Source organism: Oncorhynchus gorbuscha, linkage group LG15 (assembly GCF_021184085.1).
Source record: "Oncorhynchus gorbuscha isolate QuinsamMale2020 ecotype Even-year linkage group LG15, OgorEven_v1.0, whole genome shotgun sequence".
NCBI classification, from domain to species: domain Eukaryota; kingdom Metazoa; phylum Chordata; class Actinopteri; order Salmoniformes; family Salmonidae; genus Oncorhynchus; species Oncorhynchus gorbuscha.
The window spans coordinates 36296334-36317316 of NC_060187.1; the positions used below are offsets into that span (position 1 = coordinate 36296334).

A 20983-nucleotide genomic window follows, 5' to 3' on the forward strand; every position below is an offset into this window, starting at 1 on the left:
CTTTCTTTCTCTCTTAAATCTATTTGTTCTCTCCTCTGCCTCTACCCCTCTTTACCTCCCTCTCTATGGTATAAGCTCTCTCTCTCTTTCTCTATATGTTGTAATCTCTCTCCATCCCTCTATTTTCTTTCTTTCTCTCCCTCCACCACATTTTCTCTCTATCTATGCTGTGATAATTCTAAATATATTTATTTCTATGTGCTGTAATCCCTCTCTCTTTTCTCCATCTTTCCCCCTCTCTCTCTCTATACTGCAATCTTTCTCCCTCTCTTTTTTCGCAATGTGCTGTAATCTCTCTCCCACCCTATTTTTCTCTCTCCGTCTATGCTGTAATAATCTGGAGATCTTTGGCCTACATGCCTGTGTGTTGTTAAGGCATTGCAGTGGTTATATAAGATTCCGGGTCAGGGGGTCAGTGACGAAACCAGTGAATGCAGGATAGAGACTATGGTCACGTTCCCCTGCTCAGATGTGGCATACATCAATCAATGTTTGCATGCCATGTCATTGACTGTGTCATCAACTGCCAAATTGCTGTAACATATGATGTGGTTAGCAATATTTAAAATACCTATCCAGGCGTTGTAAGATTTGGCATGCGTCAGCAACACCTGGCCAGAGGACCGCGCTCTGTCGCTGCAGAGGAAAGAGAGGCGAGAGGCAGAGAATACGTAACCGAGGAAGAAGGATGAAAAGGAAGAATCATTCAGACAGGATAGAAAACATACACATACATGAAAAATAGGAGCAATGAGAAGTTTAGAAAGAGGAGAATGCAGACATTTCTGCAGTATTTTCTTCACGGCTGTGTTTGTAAGCATTGCAAAGGAAGCACTCTGCACTAATAAAATCCCATTTGGATTTTTACGAGTGTTTTTGCTGTTCTCCTGCAAACAGGCTGACGTACTAGGGGGTCATGCAAGAGACATTGAGATACAGAACACAATATGGGTTAAGATGTGCATGTTTGTAAAGTTAAATGCAGATATTGAAAAGCATAGAAAAGGAGCAGACGCAAAGCAACTCAATTGGTCCATAGGATAAACAAAAGCAGAGTGTAACTGGAGTTGTAGATAGGAAATGAGAGAAAAGGGTGTGTGGAGGGAGGGAGGGAGGGAGGGAGGGAGGGAGGGAGGGAGGGGGAGGGAGGGAGGGAGGGAGGGAGGGAGGGAGGGAGGGGAGGGAGGGAGGGAGGGAGGGAGGGAGGGAGGGAGGGAGGGAGGGAGGGAGGGAGGGAGGGAGGGAGGGATGTGAACGGAGAGCTCTGTCAGCTTGAGTGCTGTTCTACTAACCTACTTACTGATCTCTCCTCTCCTCTACTCATTTAATAACTAGGCTTACCAGTTATGTAATTTAGGCATGTCATACCATTGTTCACAACCTTTCTATTTTCATCACCAGTATTATTATTGTTCTTGGCTTCATTAGCTCGCTGCACACACATAAATTCATTGTCAGGTTCTCTCCTTTGGTGATTAATGACACATACACTTCAACTGAGCATATATTAAGTGTTATGCAGAATGCAATGAGCTTTGATCAGAAAATTTAATGGGAGATTTTTGAAATAATGCACTTTTGTGAATTGAACCAATTATGTTTATTAGGAATAATAATAAGATATGAATTTAAAGAACATAATGTAGGCCTAACCACATACCTTTTTATGCAATGATAATTTGATCTTAAAGTAAAGCATTTATCCCTCACTTTATTTACAATTGAGAGAACAAAATAAAAAGCATTATATATTTTACTTCATAATCCTCTAAAGAGCATCTGTGGAGAAAACAATGAATGCATAAACCTGCAGCCTAATCCAATACAAATAATCAATTGTGTAAAGTACTTAAGTCAAAATACTTTAATGTACTACTTAAGTAGTTTTTTGGGGTATCTGTACTTTAATTTATATATTTTTTGACAACTTTTACTTTTGCTTCACTACATTCCTAAAGGAAATTATATACTTTTTACTCCATACATTTTCCCTGACACCCAAAAGTACTTACATATTGAATGCTTAGCAGGACAGGAAAGTGGTCTAATTCACACACTCAAGAGAAGATCCCTGTTCATCCCTACTGCCTCTTATCTGGTGGACTCACTAAACACAAATGCTTCATATGTAAATGATGTCTGAATGTTGGAGTGTACCCCTAGCTTTCCATAAAAAAAGAAAAAAAGAAAATTATGATGATGCAGTCTGATTTGCTTCATATAAGGAATTTAAAATGATTTATACTTGTACTTTTACTTTTGATACTGAATTGTATTTTAAACCAAATACTTTTAGAATTTTACTCAAGTAGAATTTTATTGGGTGACTTTCACTTTAATTGGGTCATTTTCTATTATGGCATCTTTACTTTTGCTCAAGTATGACAATTGGGTACCACTGCAAATAATAAGGGATCATCTAATTGAATATTATATAACAAAGTTATTATACAATCTCATAAGCAACATGTTTATTCCTTTTCCAGTAATATTGTGTGCTACATAACATATATGTTTTATGCAGCTCATAACAATAAATCATATTTAATATAAAGGTTTATTATACATATTATATATGTTGTTTTGCATATTGCTGAGCAATTGTCTCTGAGGGCCATTGAACTATATGGATTTTTATTCTATGCGTTTAATAACGTTGTAGTAAACTACCAGTGTTTCCAAAATGTTCAACCTTTTCAGTCTTCATATGAGTTCCATAATGGATGCATAATGCTGTTTTATAATGAATAGGTTCATAGTTTCTAACTGAAGAAAAGTATAGGCTAGTTAATTAATTATAAATGTGATATTTAAAAAATTTACTAAAGTAAATGCAATAGGACGAGTTTAGACAGGTTTGATTTATGATTACAGAACTACAACCTATTTGATAACAAAATAGCCTTATTTTAGTGAGAGGAGAAAAAAGCAAAACCCACAATCAGAGCATATATTTGACATATATTTGAGACATACATTTTATATATTTTTGAATCACAGCATCTATTAATCTTTTAACGGGGAAAAGAAAACCCTAGAACCAGTCTGCTTTGGAGGAATATTTCCCACGATGTTGCTCTTGTGACACACTGCCACACTTTCCCACGCATGCTCATTTAAGCGCGCGGAAAGGCGCGCGCACAGCTGACGGCGCAAGAGGCGGAGTTTGTGGAGCGAGAGCACGTGAGTCCACGCGCCGAAAGTAGGTTACAGCAGCGAGAGAAAAAAGACATTGAGCTCTTGTCCAGGAACGAAGTGGGAAGGCCAGGAGCTACAATATTTTATTGCGTACAGTCCACGCTGAATTACAGGAAGAATACTTATGCTACACGGAGTAAATACGGAAACAATCTTACTAATAATCTATTTGTTTGATATTTTGTTTGTTTCACAGACCAGCTATTAGAAAACATATGAGAGTTTGTTTTATTTTTTATTCAACTGCTCCTTTTTGGAGCGAAAAAGCTTGTTTATATTCCTCCATTTTATTTTCATTCGCCTACCTGGAGATTTATGACTAAAAATTAATACAGCAAGAAAATGAGAGGTAAGTTTATTCTAATAATACTTAAACAAATATGTTATTTTGCTCGTTAAAGTTTTGTATGGGAATAATGTAAACTGTGGTGGATGCATTACTTTGAAGTAGCCTACTGTACAGTCAGCTCTGAAGTGCGCGTGTTGAAATCAGGCGCGCTTGGCAATGAACGACGACACAGATCTCAGATAAACTTCAACGGACTATTTGACCATGACATGCTTTAAGACAAATAACCCAGTACTCTATCGTATTTAGATACTTAAAACCACTGCACTTAGAAATCAGATACATTTTTAAAAAATACATAAAATTAAAGTTTAAGTATATATCTATTTGCATGGATATTTGCGGCCGTTTCCCATATGCTTATACTATACATATATGACATGTAAATGTGTGTCAATCAGTCTGCAGATAAACTTCGAGGGTGATCTGTTTGTCGTTGCATGTAGGATGACAATAATCATTTCGATGTACAAGAATCATTTCGATGTAGTTACTTTTTTTCGCCAGCAATTGGCAGCAATCGTTTTTGGTTATGTAAGAGGGGTGGTGATTGAAATGGCTTTCACGAAAAACATTATATAATCGTGTAATCTATTTGTTATTAGGCCTACAGAGATTATGTTTGTTCAGCTCAGTTTGCCATTCTGCATGTAGCCTAGATACTAGGTAGGTTATAGGTTATCTGGCGGAGTGACTATTGTTGGCCATAATGAATTTAAACATATTTTATAATATAATATTAAAATAATACAAATATTAAAAAATGCTCCCAACCCCTCAACTCGTGAGTGCTGATTTCGTGTCAGTTCTAATTGGTGGTGCGCAGCGGGTGTTTGATATCGCGTGTTGAGGGCGCGTTGTTGTTTTCTTCATCCCGGCATGGAGGACTGTGGGAGAGAGACCACTGTTCCATTGACCTAGTTCTGTCATTGAGGATTACACAGCATTCAGCGAAGTGGTGCAGGATTGGTGGGGACTGTGGAGGCATGGTTTCTGAGGGGTATCGTAATTTCTAAAACAATCCATTAGCCACTACTTCAATCTGAGGACATTGGCATGTACAAACCAATGCGGGTTGTGTGTCAACAACAGAGACTTTGCTGATGCATAAGTAAACTTTTGCCAACAAGGAAAATTAAACCAATAAAGTTTATTATAGTCCACATATTATTTGCTACATTGTTTAAAAAAATATATCTGTGTAGCCTATCAGTGTTTAACAGATTGTTTTGTATCATATTTCTATGGCAAATTATTTACATAAACTGAAAGATCATCAATCATTAATAATGGGTAGCAACAACCAGTAGCCTACATTCACCTCTCAGCCCTCACCCTGTTTCCATTGTGAGTTTAGCTACTTGATTAAATCAACCAGAATCTGTCACCCATTTGTTTTTAAGGACTGCTTGCTAATGTAATAGGATATATTATGAAATTCCCAGCTCTCATTCTCTCCAGTGATCCACACCTCTGTGGATATGCATGGTCCCCCAGGTGCCATTGGCAGGACCACTGTAAACTTAATGGATGCAGCCACTGTAGTGATGACTTTTATGAAGTGCACTTCTCCTGGGTGAGAAGAGAACTCTGTCTGCCACACTGTCTGAAGTGCTACAGCCATGTAGTGCATAGTTTTAGCAAGGGATCAAATACAAAGTAGAGCAGTGGAGGCATCTCTCTGATCCCAAGGGCACTGTTGATCAAGCTCAAAGTCATTATCTGTCAGGAGATGTTCACAGTGGGGCTACAGAATGTGTGAAGGTGCCTCTCTCTGACAACTGGCTGCTAATGTTCCACTCCCTGGAGCTTTAACTCTTGCCCTGCTTAGTTGATTCATCCTCCTTTGACTCCCTATACAGTATAACTAGACCAGTGCTGGGAATTTTGCCTGGCCAGGAAAAAAACAATGGACCTCAGATTAAGGCTATAGGCTACATACAATGAAAAAATGCTGGCCCAAAGTACAGTCTGACTATTTTTTGGGAGCAGAGTCGTAAATACATGGAGTTATATATGATGTGTCGAAATGTGGTTGTAGCACAGCCCTAAATACGTTTCAGTGGGGGGGATGAGCACACACAATTATATGGTGTCCAAAGCAGAGGACAAAGTACATTTGTTTAAAATGTTTGTTTTTACAGCTTTTTTTGTTAAATATACATTTACACGCATTTTACATACATGGTACTTTCACAACATTCACATAACAAAGATGTATATATATTTTTTATACAGACATATTTTGGATAGCTAGTACTCAAACATCTCCGGTCTACATTATACAGTATATAGTGTTTTCAGTAATAACTATTACCAATCATGTGCTTTTTATTCCCAACCCTCAGCTGCTCTCGGCCTATCCCTCTCGTCTCTGTAGACCACCCTCTTTTGATTTCCATGTGTCATATATTTTTCAAATGTGCTGTGATGTCTTACAGGAAATTTGAACCTTTCTAATCACATAGTATCAACAGATTGTGAGTTATAGATGACATTTTCTCCTAAGAGTATTATTATATTGTTGACTGATTCCAAATCGCCCAACACTGTCATCATCACCCAACACAATCATCGACCAACACAACCCAATTTTAAATGTTATGATTTTTAAGCCATTCCTTAACCTGTGACTCGAAATAAGGTACATGGGGAGAATACCATAATAAATTATCTAAGATTCTGTCTCTTTGCAGGAAAATATGCAGAGCTAAGATCGTTGAATGCTCCATATATACAGTATATAGCATCCAATTTGTATCTTTAATATATGGCAGACAAACAAGTTCCCTACCCTCTTCCCCTTCCACTTGCTTCCTCCATGTTGCTGTAATGCTGCCATCAGTGTATAATATAAAGTTAAAATAAAGACGGCACTTCTAAAAGCCTGTTTCACACTATAGCCTGCTGAATTTGCAAGATAACTTTTCTTTCATTTTGATCTCGGCACAAATTAAAATGTGGCACTGACTCGCCCATTGATTGATTTCAGCATTGTCTCAATGAAGAGTTCGGTGTTCGACTAGCCATGTGTGACATGTACGAGCAGTTACAGTACAAGCCTGCTAGAGTTAGCGGCAGGCAGATGAGCAATATCCACCGTTCATAGTACGGATGAAGCCTGACCTGGAATGTGAAGCTAACTGAAGCTGTCTAGCTTTCTAAAAGCCTGAGTAGATCTAGCGTGCTTCATAGTATACCACTCAGGCCTGTCAGGGAAATCCAGATTGATACAGTTGAAGTCGGAAGTTTACATACACATAGGTTGGAGTCATTAAAACACTTTTTTCAACCACTCCACAAATTTCTTGTTAACAAACTATATAGTTTTGGCAAGTCGGTTAGGACATCTACTTTGTGCATGACACAAGTAATTCTTCCAACAATTGTTTACAGACATTATTTTACTTATTAATTCACTGTATCACAATTCCAGAGTTGTCAGAAGTTTACATGCACTAAGTTGACTGTGCCTTTAAACAGCTTGGAAAATTCCAGAAAATGTTGTCATGGCTTTAGAAGCTTCAGAGAGGCTAATTGACATCATTTGAGTCAATTGGAGGTGTACCTGTGGATGTATTTTAATACCTACCTTCAAACTCAGTGCCTCTTTGCTTGACATGGGAAAATTAAAAAGAATCAGCCAAGACCTCAGAAAAAAATTGCACACCTCCACGAGTCTGGTTCATCCTTGGGAGCAATTTCCAAATGCCTGAAGGTACCGCATTTACCTGTACAAACAATAGTACGTAAGTATAAACACCATGGGACCACGCAGCTGTCATACTGCTCAGGAAGGAGATGCGTTCTGTCTCCTAGAGATGAACGTACTTTGATGCGAAAAGTGCAAATCAATCCCAGAACAACAGCAAAGGACCTTGTGAAGAAGCTGGAGGAAACAGGTACAAAAGTATCTATATCCACAGTAAAACAAGTCCCTATATGAAAATATCCTGGAAGGCCACTCAGCAAGGAAGAAGCCACTCCTCCAAAACCGCCATAAAAAAAGCCAGACTACGGTTTGCAACTGCACATGGAGACAAAGATCGTACTTTTTGGAGAAATGTCCTCTGGTCTGATGAAACAAAGATAGAACTGTTTGGCCATAATGACCATCGTTTTGTTTGGAGGAGAATGGGGGTGGCTTGCAAGCCGAAGAACACCATCCCAACCGTGAAGCACGGGGGTGACCGCATCATGTTGTGGGTGTGCATTGCTGCAGGAGGGACTAGTGCACTTCACAAAATAAATGACAACACGAGGATGGAAAATTATGTGGATATATTGAAGCAACATCTCAAGACATCAGTCAGGAAGTTAAAGCTTGGTCGCAAATGGGTCTTCCAAATGGACAATGAGCCCAAGCATACTTCTAAAATTGTGGCAAAATGGCTTAAGGACAACAAAGTCAAGGTATTGGAGTGGCCATCACAGAGCCCTGACCTCAATCATATCAAACATTTGTTGGCAGAACTGAAAAAGCGTGTGTGAGCAAGGAGGCCTACAAACCCGACTCAGTTACATCAGCTCTGTCAGGAGGAATGGGCCAAAATTCACCCAACTTATTGTGGGAAGCTTATGGAAATCTCCCTGAAACATTTGACTCATGTTAAACAATTTTAAAGGCAATGCTACCAAATACTAATTGAGTATATGTAAACTTCTGACCCACTGGGAATGTGATGAAAGAAATAAAAGCTGAAATAAATCATTCTCACTACTATTATTCTGGCATTTCACATTCTTAAAATAAAGTGGTGATCCTAACTGACCGAAGACAGGGAATTCTTACTCCGATTAAATATCAGGAATTGTGAAAACTGAGTTTAAATGTAATTGGCTAAAGTGTTTGTATGTAAACATCCGACTTCAACTGTATGTTACACTCAAAATTATATATGGCAGTGGAGGAAAATATATAGAGAGCAAAAGAGAAGTGGATGTTTCAAACGCCACAAACCACACCCATAAAATAAGAATAAATGTGGAAATTCAATGAAAAAGTCAAAGCAACGACCAAATAAAAGCATTTAACAAAAAAGTATACATTTTGGGAAACAAAAAAAAAAGTACAATCTGGTTATGTCATTTATTTTCCTACGGAATATTTAGTATTAACACAGTATCACTGATTGTTACCTAATGTAGCTGGGCTAGATCGTCAGTCACCATCATTGGTACCGTACACACTTTTAAGTCCACTCAGTCCACTCCTGTTACTTCTACAGAGGAAATACTCAATCCTCTTGAGCATATTTAAAGAGTAGGGCTCTGTATCATCCATACACTCTCACAGAATACTACTTTGTGTAGGTAGGCCACGCTGATGTGGAGAGAGGGAGAAGTTATCACTGTCGACAAAGCTGTTTAGAAAACAGGTGCTAGGTACTGTAGGCCCCATCAGCAGTCTAGCCCAGAGAGAGGGTTATGTTTAATCAACTAAATGTCCCCTTCACCTTGCAATAAAGCTCTAGGACAAGAGCACCTCACACCAGATGTTCTATATTGTATATATACCTTAAACCCTTAACGCATATGCAATGTAGGTTAAACATACAGTGTGTCAAGTAAATACAAAGTGCAAGGTAAATAGGACCTTTGGACTCCCTATGAGCTGTTTGGAGTAAGATAAGAGAGCAAAGTCTCTGTGACTACAGTCTTTACTGCTGGGACAAGCAAACTGACCGGCAGAGACTCACACTGACACAGAGTTGCCTCAGAAGATGCCTCAAGATATATGACCTCCGATAACTGACAGTACCACTAACTGCTTTAGGGCACTAAAACTCTAATCAAATCCCATCCTCAATCACAATTGTCTGCAGATTGTGATAGCATGAACATTTTCAGACTTTGACAACACTCCTCTCCCACTTAGTAGTCCTCTCTCTCTATATTATATATAGAGAGAGGATGGGATTTGATTAATGTACCCTACAGTACATTCGGAAAGTATTCAGACCCCTTTACTCTTTCCACATTTTGTTACCTTACAGCCTCATTCTAAAATGGATGAAATTGTTTTTCCCCCTCACCAGTCTATACACAACACCCCATAATGACAAAGAAAAAAACAGTTTTTTAGAAATGTTTGCTAATTTATTCAAAATGAATATCTGAAATACATTAATTACACAAGTATTCAGACCCTTTACTCAGTACTTTGTTGAAGCACCTTTGGCAGCGATTACAGTCTGGAGTCTTCTTGGGTATGACACTACAAGCTTGGCACACCTGTATTTGGGAAGTTTCTCCCATTCTTCTCTGCAGATCCTCAAACTCTGTCAGGTTGGATGGGTAGCGTCGCTGCACAGCTATTTTCAGGTCTCTCGAAAGATGTTCAATCGGGTTCAAGTCCGGGCTCTGGCTGGGCCACTCAAGGACATTCGGAGACTGAAGCCACTCTTGTGTTGTCTTGGCTGTGTGCTTAGGGTCGTTGTCCTGTTAGAAGGTGAACCTTTGCCCCCAGTTTGAGGTTCTGAGCTCTATGGAGCAGGGTTTAATCAAGGATCTCTCTGTACTTTGCTCAGTTCATCTTTCCCTCGATCCAGACTAGTCTCCCAGTCCCTGCCGCTGAAAAACATCCCCACAACATGATGCTGCCACCACCATGCTTCACCATAGGGATGGTGCCAGGTTTCCTCCAGACGTGACGCTTGGCATTCATGCCAACGAGTTCAATCTTGTTTTCATCAGACCAGAGAATCTTGTTTCTCATGGTCTGAGAGTCCTTTAGGTGCCGTTTGGCAAACTACAAGTGGGCTGTCATGTGCATTTTACTGAGGAGTGGCTTCTGTCTAGTCACTCTACCATAAAGGCCTGTTTGGTGGAGTGCTGCAGAGATGGTTGTCCTTCTAGAAGGTTCTCCCATTTCGACAGAAGGAACTCTGGAGCTCTGTCAGAGTGACCATCGGGTTCTTGGTCACCTCCCTGACCAAGGCCCTTCTTCCCCGATTTCTCAGTTTGGCTGGGCAGCCAGGTCCAGGAAGAGTCTTGGTGGTTCCAAACTTCTTCTATTTAAGAATGATGGAGGCCACTGTGTTCTTGGGGACCTTCAATGCTGCAGAAATGTTTTGGTACACTTCCCCAGATCTGTGCCTCGACACAATCTTGTCTCGGAGCTCTACGGAAAATTCCTTTCGACCTCATGGCTTGACTTCATGGAATTTGCTCTGACATGCACTGTCAACTATGGGAACTTATGTAGACAGGTGTGTGCCTTAACAAATCATGTCCAATCAATTGAATTCACCACAGGTGGACTCCAATCACGTTGTAGAAACATCTCAAGGATGATCAATGGAAACAGGATGCACCTGAGCTCAATTTCGAGTCTCATAGCAAAGGGTTTGAAAGTAAGTAAATAAGTTCTGTTTTTTATTTTTAATAAATTAGCAAACATTTCTTAAAATCTGTTTTCGCTTTGTCATCATTGGGTATTATGTATAGATTTATGAGGGGGGAAAACATGTCATCCATTTTAGAATAAGGCTGTAATGTAACAAAATATGGGAAAAGGGAAGGGGTCTGAATACTTTCCAAATGCCCTGTATATCATCTTCTCACTCATATTGGTTACACTTTATTTTACTGCCCACTAATTACCTGGTATTTACCATGGTGCAATGTTTATTTTTACATAATTATTACTTTTTGTTTTTCTAGAGAGAGTGCATTTATGAGAGTAACATCCAAATAGTCCTTGGTCTAAACTTGACAGAGCATGACTACAGGTCAAACGTCCCTGACCCATTGATCAAACCAGAAATGTAAGGCCCATGAAAAATGTCCAGAAACATTGCTGACATTCTGAACTGCTACGTAGTGCTACATACTACTATATGGTCATTGTAAAAATAAAAAAGTTCTTAACTGACTTGCCTAGTTAAATAAAGGTTTCATTAATTAATGAAAAAATATGGTGCTGTGTGTACTTTACATGCCATATACTTCCATGTGATTAAGAGATTGTCCTCAAATGAATTAGTCATCCATTTGAATTGTGTGAAAAGTTTTCAAGTGTTGAATCCATGAGCACTTTATGTAACTATGTCCAGGCAGCCCATTACATTCCTGCAGGTCTCTGTGGCCATGCTAGGGGTATTAATAGTTTTATGGACAGCTGAAACTGCACTGAAATACTTGACATGCTGCCACAAGTTGAGCACCAGTGTAAGTTACAGCCAGGGCCCCTTCAGAATATACTGTATGTTGAAAATACTCTTGTACTGCCTGGTGTTACATAAGTGGAAAATGGATGGCAATACAGCTGTATTTACTCTACAGTTTCTAAAGTGCTCATTAATCTTTCACTTATCAAACATAGACTGTTTTCTTAAGCCTGTGAACATTTCCATTCCCCTGTCAGTGATTTAACCAGATTTGGTTCCAACTTAAAACAGGAAAGAAAGAAATCGGATAACATGCCTTGCAAGGCCACCACCCAAAGTACCTCCCCCTTGCTGAATGGGAAAGTGTGTCAGTAGAACAGCTCCTTCTCTCCCGTAGCCTGACTGCTCTGCAGCTGAGCGGCATGTGAGTTAACATGTCAGAAACAAAGCTATGCTCCCAGGAACCAATGTGAGCAAAAGGGGAGGGTTGGCTTTTCACAGCATTGCTAGGGTGACCTCCTCTGAATGAGTGTTTTCGTGGAGCAAAGCCAGACAGCAGTTATATAACATGGAGAGGGTGGGGGCCAGGAGTGCTGGATGTGGTAGAGTTTTTTTCTTTATTTATTTCCTTTTTTGATGAGCTGGTAAAGGGCAGTTAATACTGTTGCTGCCTGCAAATTACATGTTACCTAACGCCTTGCGTCACTGTAACACAAAGTAGTTCAGAAAAAATCATTCAACACACCCAGCAGTCAAAGCAAACAGAGAAAAAAAAAATGTTTTTTGAGAGTAGCCATTTTATCTTCTGTAGTGTCGGACGCTCTCCTAAAGCTGGTGCTTTTGTTAACCTCTTGACATTTAGTTCACCCTGGAGGAGGAACAGTGCCAGTGAAACTGTATAACCCCAGACCCCAGCTAATGCAATTGACCTGCTACTCTGGGCCATAGGAGGCCTTGCCACTTAGATAAACAGCATAATTTAAAAAACAGCCTGTTTCAGGGAGAGAAGGCTCAGGGCTGTGCGCACACTGTTAAAGTTATAGTCTATGTGTTCCATTTGTAGATTCTGGCAGGATGCATTGTTCTAATTTCTTTCATCCCACGAGTTGACATTTAAACAATATTTCATATGAATACATTTTATATTTTATCGCTTGGGTGGAATGTTTTTTTATCTGCAAATTGTTGCAGATTGGCTCTTGCATAATAACGATGGCAGTTGGTAATAACGATGAAACAGATTAAAAGGTGGCTATTCCTTCTTATTTGATAGCGTTTATGGGGATGTTTCTTATGTCTTCACCTCTCGTGCACTTTCTCACACAGTTCTGGCACAATTCACAAGACTCCTTATCACCAGATGATTGAACCATGTCATACTAGAGATTAATTAACCCAACCCAAGACACCATCAAAGTAGAATTTATTATCTAGCCTAGGGACTATTGAACAACAGCTATTGGACAACTTGTATGAAGCACCACTCAATAATGTACATCCACCTAACATGTTCAAATGTGTTAAGTATGCAATGCACTAATGTGTTATTGACTGTACGTTTGTTTATTCCATGTGTAACTGGGTGGTTGTTTGTCGCACTGCTTTGCTTTATCTTGGCCAGGTCGCAGTTGTAAATGAGAACTTGTTCTCAACTGGACTACCTGGTTAAATAAAGGTGAAATAATTAAAAAATAAAAATGTTCCTCCTCTCTCCTCTCTTCCAGCACAAATTGAAGTAATACCCTGCAAGATCTGTGGGGACAAGTCATCAGGGATCCACTATGGCGTAATCACCTGTGAAGGCTGCAAGGTGAGCGACCTCAACCTCGGCGTGCCTTGGAAATCTGTTCACTCCACTTGAGTGTTCTATTTTAGTTTATCGTACTCGCATCCCTCAGCAAATTCAATCAATATAGATATATATATATTGTATGCCCTTGTCCAGTACTTCAGCCCTCCCTGCTTCTGTACCTGTGTTCATGGTGTTTGTGCTTGTGTGTGTGTTTGTAGGGTTTCTTCAGACGCAGCCAGCAGAACAATGCTATGTACTCCTGCTCCCGGCAGAGGAACTGTCTGATTGACCGCACCAATCGGAATCGCTGCCAACATTGCCGGCTGCAGAAGTGCCTGGCCCTGGGCATGAGCCGTGATGGTGAGTGTCAAACACAAACACAACAAGGTCAGTCCAGAGGGCATCACTGTCTGTCAGTCTCTTCACTGGATGCTAGGGCTCTCCGGGTCTTATTGAAAGGCCATGTGTAGAGTTCATTTATACTGTGTGAAATCACTGTTGGAATCATGCCAGAGACACAGCAGTGATGCTATGAAATTCAAATATCAGTGGTTTTTATTCTATATTTAGTTTTATATTGGCTCCCATATGGGTGTATAAGCTCATAATTCATTCCCTGGTTATTGACTGACTCTTTATCTCCTTTGCTGGTACAGCTGTGAAGTTTGGCCGCATGTCCAAAAAGCAGAGAGACAGCCTATACGCTGAGGTCCAGAAGCACCAGGCATCCCAGGAGTTAGCTGCCGCCCGTGAGGTGGGAGCCGAGGTCGAAGGTCATGGCCGGGCATACAGCAGAGGCTCCAGTGCTGCCCTCAGCGACCTTGACGACATTGCCACTCTGCCGGATGGCCTGCTGTTCGACCTACCCCTGACACCAGAGGGCGCCGAAAGAGAGTACTGCAATCTGGAGATGATAGGGGGCAGCAGCTCCTCCTCTCAGAGTTCGCCCGAACAGAACGGACTGGACTTTAGAGATGGCAACCACCACATCAAGCATGAGTACCAGCTGCTGCATGAGTCCAGCCTGTTCACACACACGCTGCTCAACACTCTACCCGAGGGGTTCTCAATACTTGAGATCGGTAAGTGGAACTGTCACTCTTATCATTATCTGCTTTGAGTCAATATAACGATCACTAGATTGTTTTTCATTGAGTGTGGTTGAAAGCTAACCCATACTTGACTTGTCCATTTCCAGAGCGTATTACTGCTAGTGTGGTAAAGTCTCACATGGAGACCAGTCAGCACGGCAGTGAGGAGCTGAAGAGACTTGTCTGGTCCCTGTACACCCCTGAGGAGACACGCAGCTTCCAGAGCAAGGTAAACATCAATGTCCTGTAGCAGGATTAACTCAGTGGCCTAGTACTCTGTGACCTATATACTCTGACACCTCTATGTGCTATTCCAAATGTCATATATAACATGGGCATCCCTCTGGTCTCTCTTTCAGTCTGCGGAAGTCATGTGGCAGCATTGTGCCATCCACCTCACCAATGCCATCCAGTACGTGGTGGAGTTTGCCAAGCGCATCACTGGATTCCTGGATCTTTGTCAGAACGACCAGATCATTCTTCTCAAAGCAGGTCGGTACCTACTGTTAGGACATAGGAGGAGTGCATTTCATAACACTATTCCATGACCTCAGCTTTCTCTGACCTTAAAGCATAGTTCCTGTTCACACAACCTGAGCATGTATCCATTTACTTCATTAACATGTCTCAGTACTTAATGTTGTAGTATAGTACTACAACATTAATACACAATAGTATATCTGAAAAACATGTGTGTCTATAGTTAGGAAAACAAATTCCAGCATTTGGACTACATTTTAGCATATACAAATAATTTCACCTAATTTGTGCACACAAAATACTGTATTTGTCACATTTTGCATATAGGGCCACTACATTTTGCATATACCTGGATGTTGCTACATAAATGAACAACATATGATGCAAAGACCACATTCTGTTTCCAACGATTTTGAAGAAAATAGTTATTATTCTCACGCTGGTTTTTCATTATGTGATGTTTGTTCATCATCATTGTTTGAATTGTAAAACTGTTTATTTGAAAAATTATTTTATTTATAATTTATTGAAATACATATAATTTGTTATGATATGAAATATATGTATTTTATTAACTGACAACATGGAATTCATGTTCTATTTAATGTTGTTTGTGTATACATGTTGGAGCATCCTCTGTTTCCTTTTTCTCCCTTTCTACCTCTGTCTCTGTCTCCCTCTGTCTTTCCCTCCGTCTCTCCATCTCTCCCTCTTCATCTTTGTGGTATATTTATGATCTCTTCTTCAGGATGTCTGGATGTGCTTCTGATTCGCATGTGTCGTGCCTACAACCCCATCAACAACACTATTCTGTTTGATGGCAAGTTTGCCAGTGCACAGACATTCAAAGCTCTTGGTGAGTCCCCTCTTTATGAAACCAAATCATGAATATTTATTCACACACCCAAAAAAAAGCGTTTGTTTTTATGACACCAGTTTTTCCCCCTGCTTTCTCCCAGGTTGTGATGACCTTGTGGGTGCCGTGTTTGACCTGGCCAAGAGCCTTAGCCGTATACAGCTCTCTGAAGAGGAAATGGCTCTGTTCAGTGCTGCTGTTCTCCTGTCACCAGGTAATCCTCTCACACTCCCAGCTCTAATTCAGACACTAAGTATTATGTAAGAAGGAAAAACAGCAGAGTCTAACTGTGGTTGTCGCTCTCTTTTTCCTCCAGACCGACCATGGTTGAAAGACACCCAACAGGTGCAGAAGCTTCAAGAGAAAGTATATCTCTCTCTGCAGCATTGTCTACATAGATGTGGCTCATCGGAGGAGAAACTGGCAAAGGTACAGACTGGCAGGGGATGATATATTCCTTTATTCCTCAAACAGGCCTTTGTTAGTGGGTATGGGGTGAAATGTGAAAAATACACCTTTTCTGTCTCTTTTTCCTTGTCTCACTCGCTCTCTTCTTCTACCTCTAAGATGGTGTCCAAGCTTCCCATGATGAAGTCCATCTGCAATCTCCACATTGACAAGCTCAAGTTTTTCCGTCTTCTCCACCCAGAGACGGCATACAATTTCCCCCCTCTGTACCGCGAGGTGTTCAGCAGTGAAATCACCTTCCCAGACTCCACAATGGGCTAAAAATCTGTTCAGATATGAAAGTGATTCATATAGAGACAGAAAGATGTAGGGAAAAAGAGGTAGAGATGGAGAGGAACGTGGCAACAGCGAAGCAACCAGCAGCTCAGTGAAAATCCTGCACGCTACACTTTAGGAACACTACTCTCAGTCGCTTGGACTGTAAGCCAGTCCAGGCTATGAAATTCAACACTAGGTGCTGGGTACTATGAGCATGCTACTTATTTTTGTTGTTGACTAAAATGGTTCTGAGAATGTAATTTCGCAATATCAGATGGTTTTCAAAAAGAGCTTGAGATCTCCCTCAAGTTAAAGTCCTCTGTAAAACGAGTATGATGTCTTTGAATGTACCCCACAGACATGCAGCACAGCCCTAGGTTTGAGACAGAGTGTACTATACACCCTACTATCCTGCCCCATGGAGGAGTTGCTGTGTAGATCTTTATTTTATTTTATTGCAGTTCAATTTTAGTTTCTTATTTGGTAGTGCCCATACTTTGCAGTTTTGTATGCTATGAACAAACTGTTTAAAGGGACCAAGATCAAACAGACAGTCGGGCAGATTTGTTTTGCATGCAAGTCATGGACACAGAGACCCAGGGTGTCTATTACCATCCACGCAGACTTGCACACACAGCACTAAAACAAAGCACTTATGCTGACCTATATATGTATTTTTACAGGCACACATTCAGACACTGATATTTTTGAGCTCTTGACATTATTTTTAAAAATGCAATCAAAGACCTCGGTCCCACTACCCTTTCCCCTTGCAAATGCCACTTAGAGAGAGAAAGAGAGAATCACAGAAGTATTTTTAAACGTTCCTTACGTATACACTTCTATTTAATCATGTAAAATAAAATTAGACAGGGATTTATATATAGATATATAGATATATAGAATAATTCAGGTCGTTATTGTAAAAGAGAATGTGTTTTCAATGACTTACCTGGTTAAATAAAGGCAATTAAATAAAGATAAATAGATTCCCCAGGACAGTGTGATGAATGTTCATCTGTCAGTCAAAGACTGCCTGACCATATTCTGGGGAACTGGTATGAAAAATGATTAGAATAATAGCACTTACCATCTAAGAGCCCTCCACCCGATCCGGACCATTTTCTCGTGCTACCAAGAATCTCAGGGTTCCAACTCAAAGACTGCCGATAGTCCTCCTGTATCTAACAGAAGTGGGATCTGTGGGACTTTGTTGAGAAAGGAATCAGATGATGAGAAGAAAACAAACCGGTGGCAAACACTTTCCTGTGCTCCCACATAGGTAACAACTGCAATGGGGTAAGGGGTTTGACCTTTGACCAGCAGGGGGAAGGTGGAGACTCATGCCCTCCCTGTGTGTTCAAGCAGTCTACTGTTTCAGACTGAACTGAAGGTATGCTGATTTGTTAATGATGCCCACTCACCCTAACCCCCCCCCCTTCTACCTCACCCACCCAAACACATAAAGATGTGATCTCTTAATTTGATCACTGTTGTCGCAGATAATTTTACTGCACAACAATAAATGCAAATTGTAGTGTATTCAAGGTTTAAAAAAAGCTTATAACGTTTGTAAATTCCAAACGAAAAATGTATTAACCCACATAATTCACATTTCCTGTTGCTGCAGGATTATTTTCCTGCTGTGAGAAACTGGTCAAATTAAGAGAGTACACCTGTATGGCACTACAAAGGGTTGACAGAGCCATCAGCTACCCCCTTGAGTTAGGGATTTCTACATTCAGATTATAGAGTATATGAGATGTCATAATTTGAAGGATGATGATATATATACAAAAATATGTATTTTATATAGATATATTTTCCCTCGCTGTTTATTTGAGAACACTAAATCTGCCTCTGTCTTTAATGAGCGCAGCCTTTTATTAATCTCTACCAGAAAGTCATAGTTAGATTAACATCTCTATCTTGGGAGAGGGACATCGGGTGTGGCAGGATGTTACTTTTTAACAATTCTTGAAGGGGCTTTTTGGATTTTAAAAAGCTTTCACCGCCCACAGTACAAAGCTTGTACATAGACAAGCTGATGTGTGAACAGTTTGGTCAGAGTGGAATACTTTGAATACCTTTACCACAAAAAGAGACAATCACTTTCAGGCCTTGGATACTTTTGATTTTTCACCTTGCACTGCTGGAACAGTGCTCTTCGCCATACTATATACATTAAATAGTTGGAATTTAGGGCGATACACTTTTCTGGGTGCTTACAACTGTGCTATAATGTCTTTCCCAACTTCAGTTAGGAGGGCCTAAACAGTCCTGGTAGATGACCTAGTGGACTCAATAAGCACTCCAGCCAGAGACCTTTAAGTTCTCTCAACGTAACAACATTCTACTTTTACACAGAGCTAATATTAACTGACTTGAGTTTATAGTTCGCAAGGCAGGGGAGAAGATTGTAACAAGGTGTAAATGCTTTGTAATAACTTAGATTGTTCTGTATTCATAAAGTGTCATCTGTAGACCTAAAACTGCTTTTTCTGTCTTTGGAGGCAGTTCTCAAGGTGTGCAGTTACATTTCCACTCAGTCACTCAGGGAGACAGCTGGGCTCTCTGTACTACAGTGTCTTCATCAGTTAGCCAAGTCAGACACTGCACCGAATAGAAGACCTTAAACCTTGATCACTGTGTACAGTACATGTTCTTGTGAATGTTGATCACAGAAGTATCAAAGATTTACCCCTGTCTAATATCAATATTATTACAGGACTTTTGAATTGTAGAAGAAATAGGGTCTAAAATGTACTGAAACGGAAAGATAGATTTTAATCTTTGAATCCTGTGTTGTTTTTGTCGTGATCTTTTGTTTCTTAATTTCTATAGTTATCTGTCAATTTTTTATCTGTCAACCGTTTAGTGTCCTCCTTTTTGTCGGACAGTTGTAATAAATAAAAAAAAATTAAAGGATATTTTTAAGAATATCTCCCTAAAAGTTAGTCTTTTGTCATGATCCTTCTGTTTATCATGTTTTCATTCTATTATAAGATTATTATTGAAATCAATATAGATTTGAATAAGATATCTCAAATATATTATTAATATGACACATTTAAGAGTTTTGTTGTACAATGGGGATACAATATGTTGATTTAAGAATGTAATAAAAGGCTTTTTACAGTAAGATAATGCTGTTTGTATGTTTACTCCTGTATTGAAACTTCTTAACTCTTGAAATTAGATTCTTCCACAACAGTTCATTGGTATTACATACAGTTGAAGTCTGAAGTTTACATACACCTTAGCCAAATACATTTAATCTCAGTTTTTCACAATTCCTGACATTTAATCCTAGTAAAAATGTCCTGTTTTAGGTCAGTTAGGATCACCACTTTATTTTAAGAAGGTGAAATGTCATAATAATAGTAGAAAGATTTATATCAGCTTATATTTCTTTAATCACATTCCCAGTGGGTCAGAAGTTTACATGCTACCAAATACTCATTGAGTGTATCGCCTTTTTTAATGGTTTAACTTGGATCAAACATTTCAGGTAGCCTTCCACAAGCTTCCCACAATAAATTGGATGAATTTTGACCCATTCCTCCTGACAGAGCTGGTATAACGGAGTCAGGTTTGTAAGGCCTCCTTGCTCGCACATGCTTTTTCAGTTCTGCTCACAAATTGTCTATAGGATTGAGGTCAGGGCTTTGTGATGGCCACGCCAATACCTTGACTTTGTTGTCCTCAAGGCATTTTGACACAACATTGGAAGTATGCTTGGAGTCATTGTCCATTTGCGACCAATCTTTTACTTCCTGACTGATTTCTTGAGATGTTGCTTCAACATATATCCACATAATTTTCCATCCTCATGAAGCCATCTATTTGCTTCACTTCCCTTGCTTCACGGTTAGGATGGTGTTCTTCGGCTTGCAAGCCTCCCCCTTTTTCCTCCAAACATAACAATGATCATTATGGCCAAACAGTTATATTTTTGTTTCATCAGACCAGAGGGCAATTCTCCAAAAAGTATGATCTTTGTCCCCATGTGCAGTTGCAAACCGTAGTCTGGCTTTTTTATGGGGGTTTTGGCGCAGTGGCTTCTTCCTTGCTGAGCAGCCTTTCAGGTTACGTGGATATAGGACTCATTTTACTGTGGATATAGATGCTTTTGTACCTGTTTCCTCCAGCATCTTCACAAAGTCCTTTGCTGTTGTTCTGGGATTGATTTGCACTTTTCACACCAAAGTACGTTAATCCCTTGGAGACAACGCGTCTCCTTCCTGAGTGGTATGACGGCTGCGTGGTCCCATGGTGTTTATACTTGCGTACTATTGTTTGTACAGGTAAACGTGGTACCTTCAGGCGTTTGGAAATTGCTCCCAAGGATGAACCAGACATGTGGAGGTCTACAATTTG

At 40.0% G+C, this 20983-nt stretch overlaps 1 protein-coding gene across 1 annotated transcript; it reads left to right on the top strand.

The window, feature by feature from the left end:
- The first annotated feature begins 3222 nt into the window (after positions 1 to 3222).
- LOC123997037 (nuclear receptor ROR-beta-like) lies at positions 3223 to 19745 on the top strand. Its single transcript, XM_046300984.1, has 10 exons — positions 3223 to 3547; positions 13383 to 13468; positions 13669 to 13810; positions 14107 to 14532; positions 14649 to 14770; positions 14901 to 15033; positions 15770 to 15877; positions 15981 to 16091; positions 16194 to 16306; positions 16445 to 19745. Exons 1-10 carry the CDS (start codon positions 3541 to 3543, stop codon positions 16604 to 16606), a joined length of 1410 nt encoding a protein of 469 aa, XP_046156940.1. The 5' UTR covers positions 3223 to 3540; the 3' UTR covers positions 16607 to 19745.
- The last annotated feature ends 1238 nt before the right edge of the window (positions 19746 to 20983 follow it).

Bases quoted from the DNA above. Each gene is read 5' to 3' on its own strand.
- LOC123997037 (XM_046300984.1), top strand. The intron at 13,469-13,668 runs GTGAGCGACCTC...GTGTGTTTGTAG, and splicing joins TCACCTGTGAAGGCTGCAAG to GGTTTCTTCAGACGCAGCCA. The intron at 15,034-15,769 runs GTCGGTACCTAC...TCTCTTCTTCAG, and splicing joins GATCATTCTTCTCAAAGCAG to GATGTCTGGATGTGCTTCTG.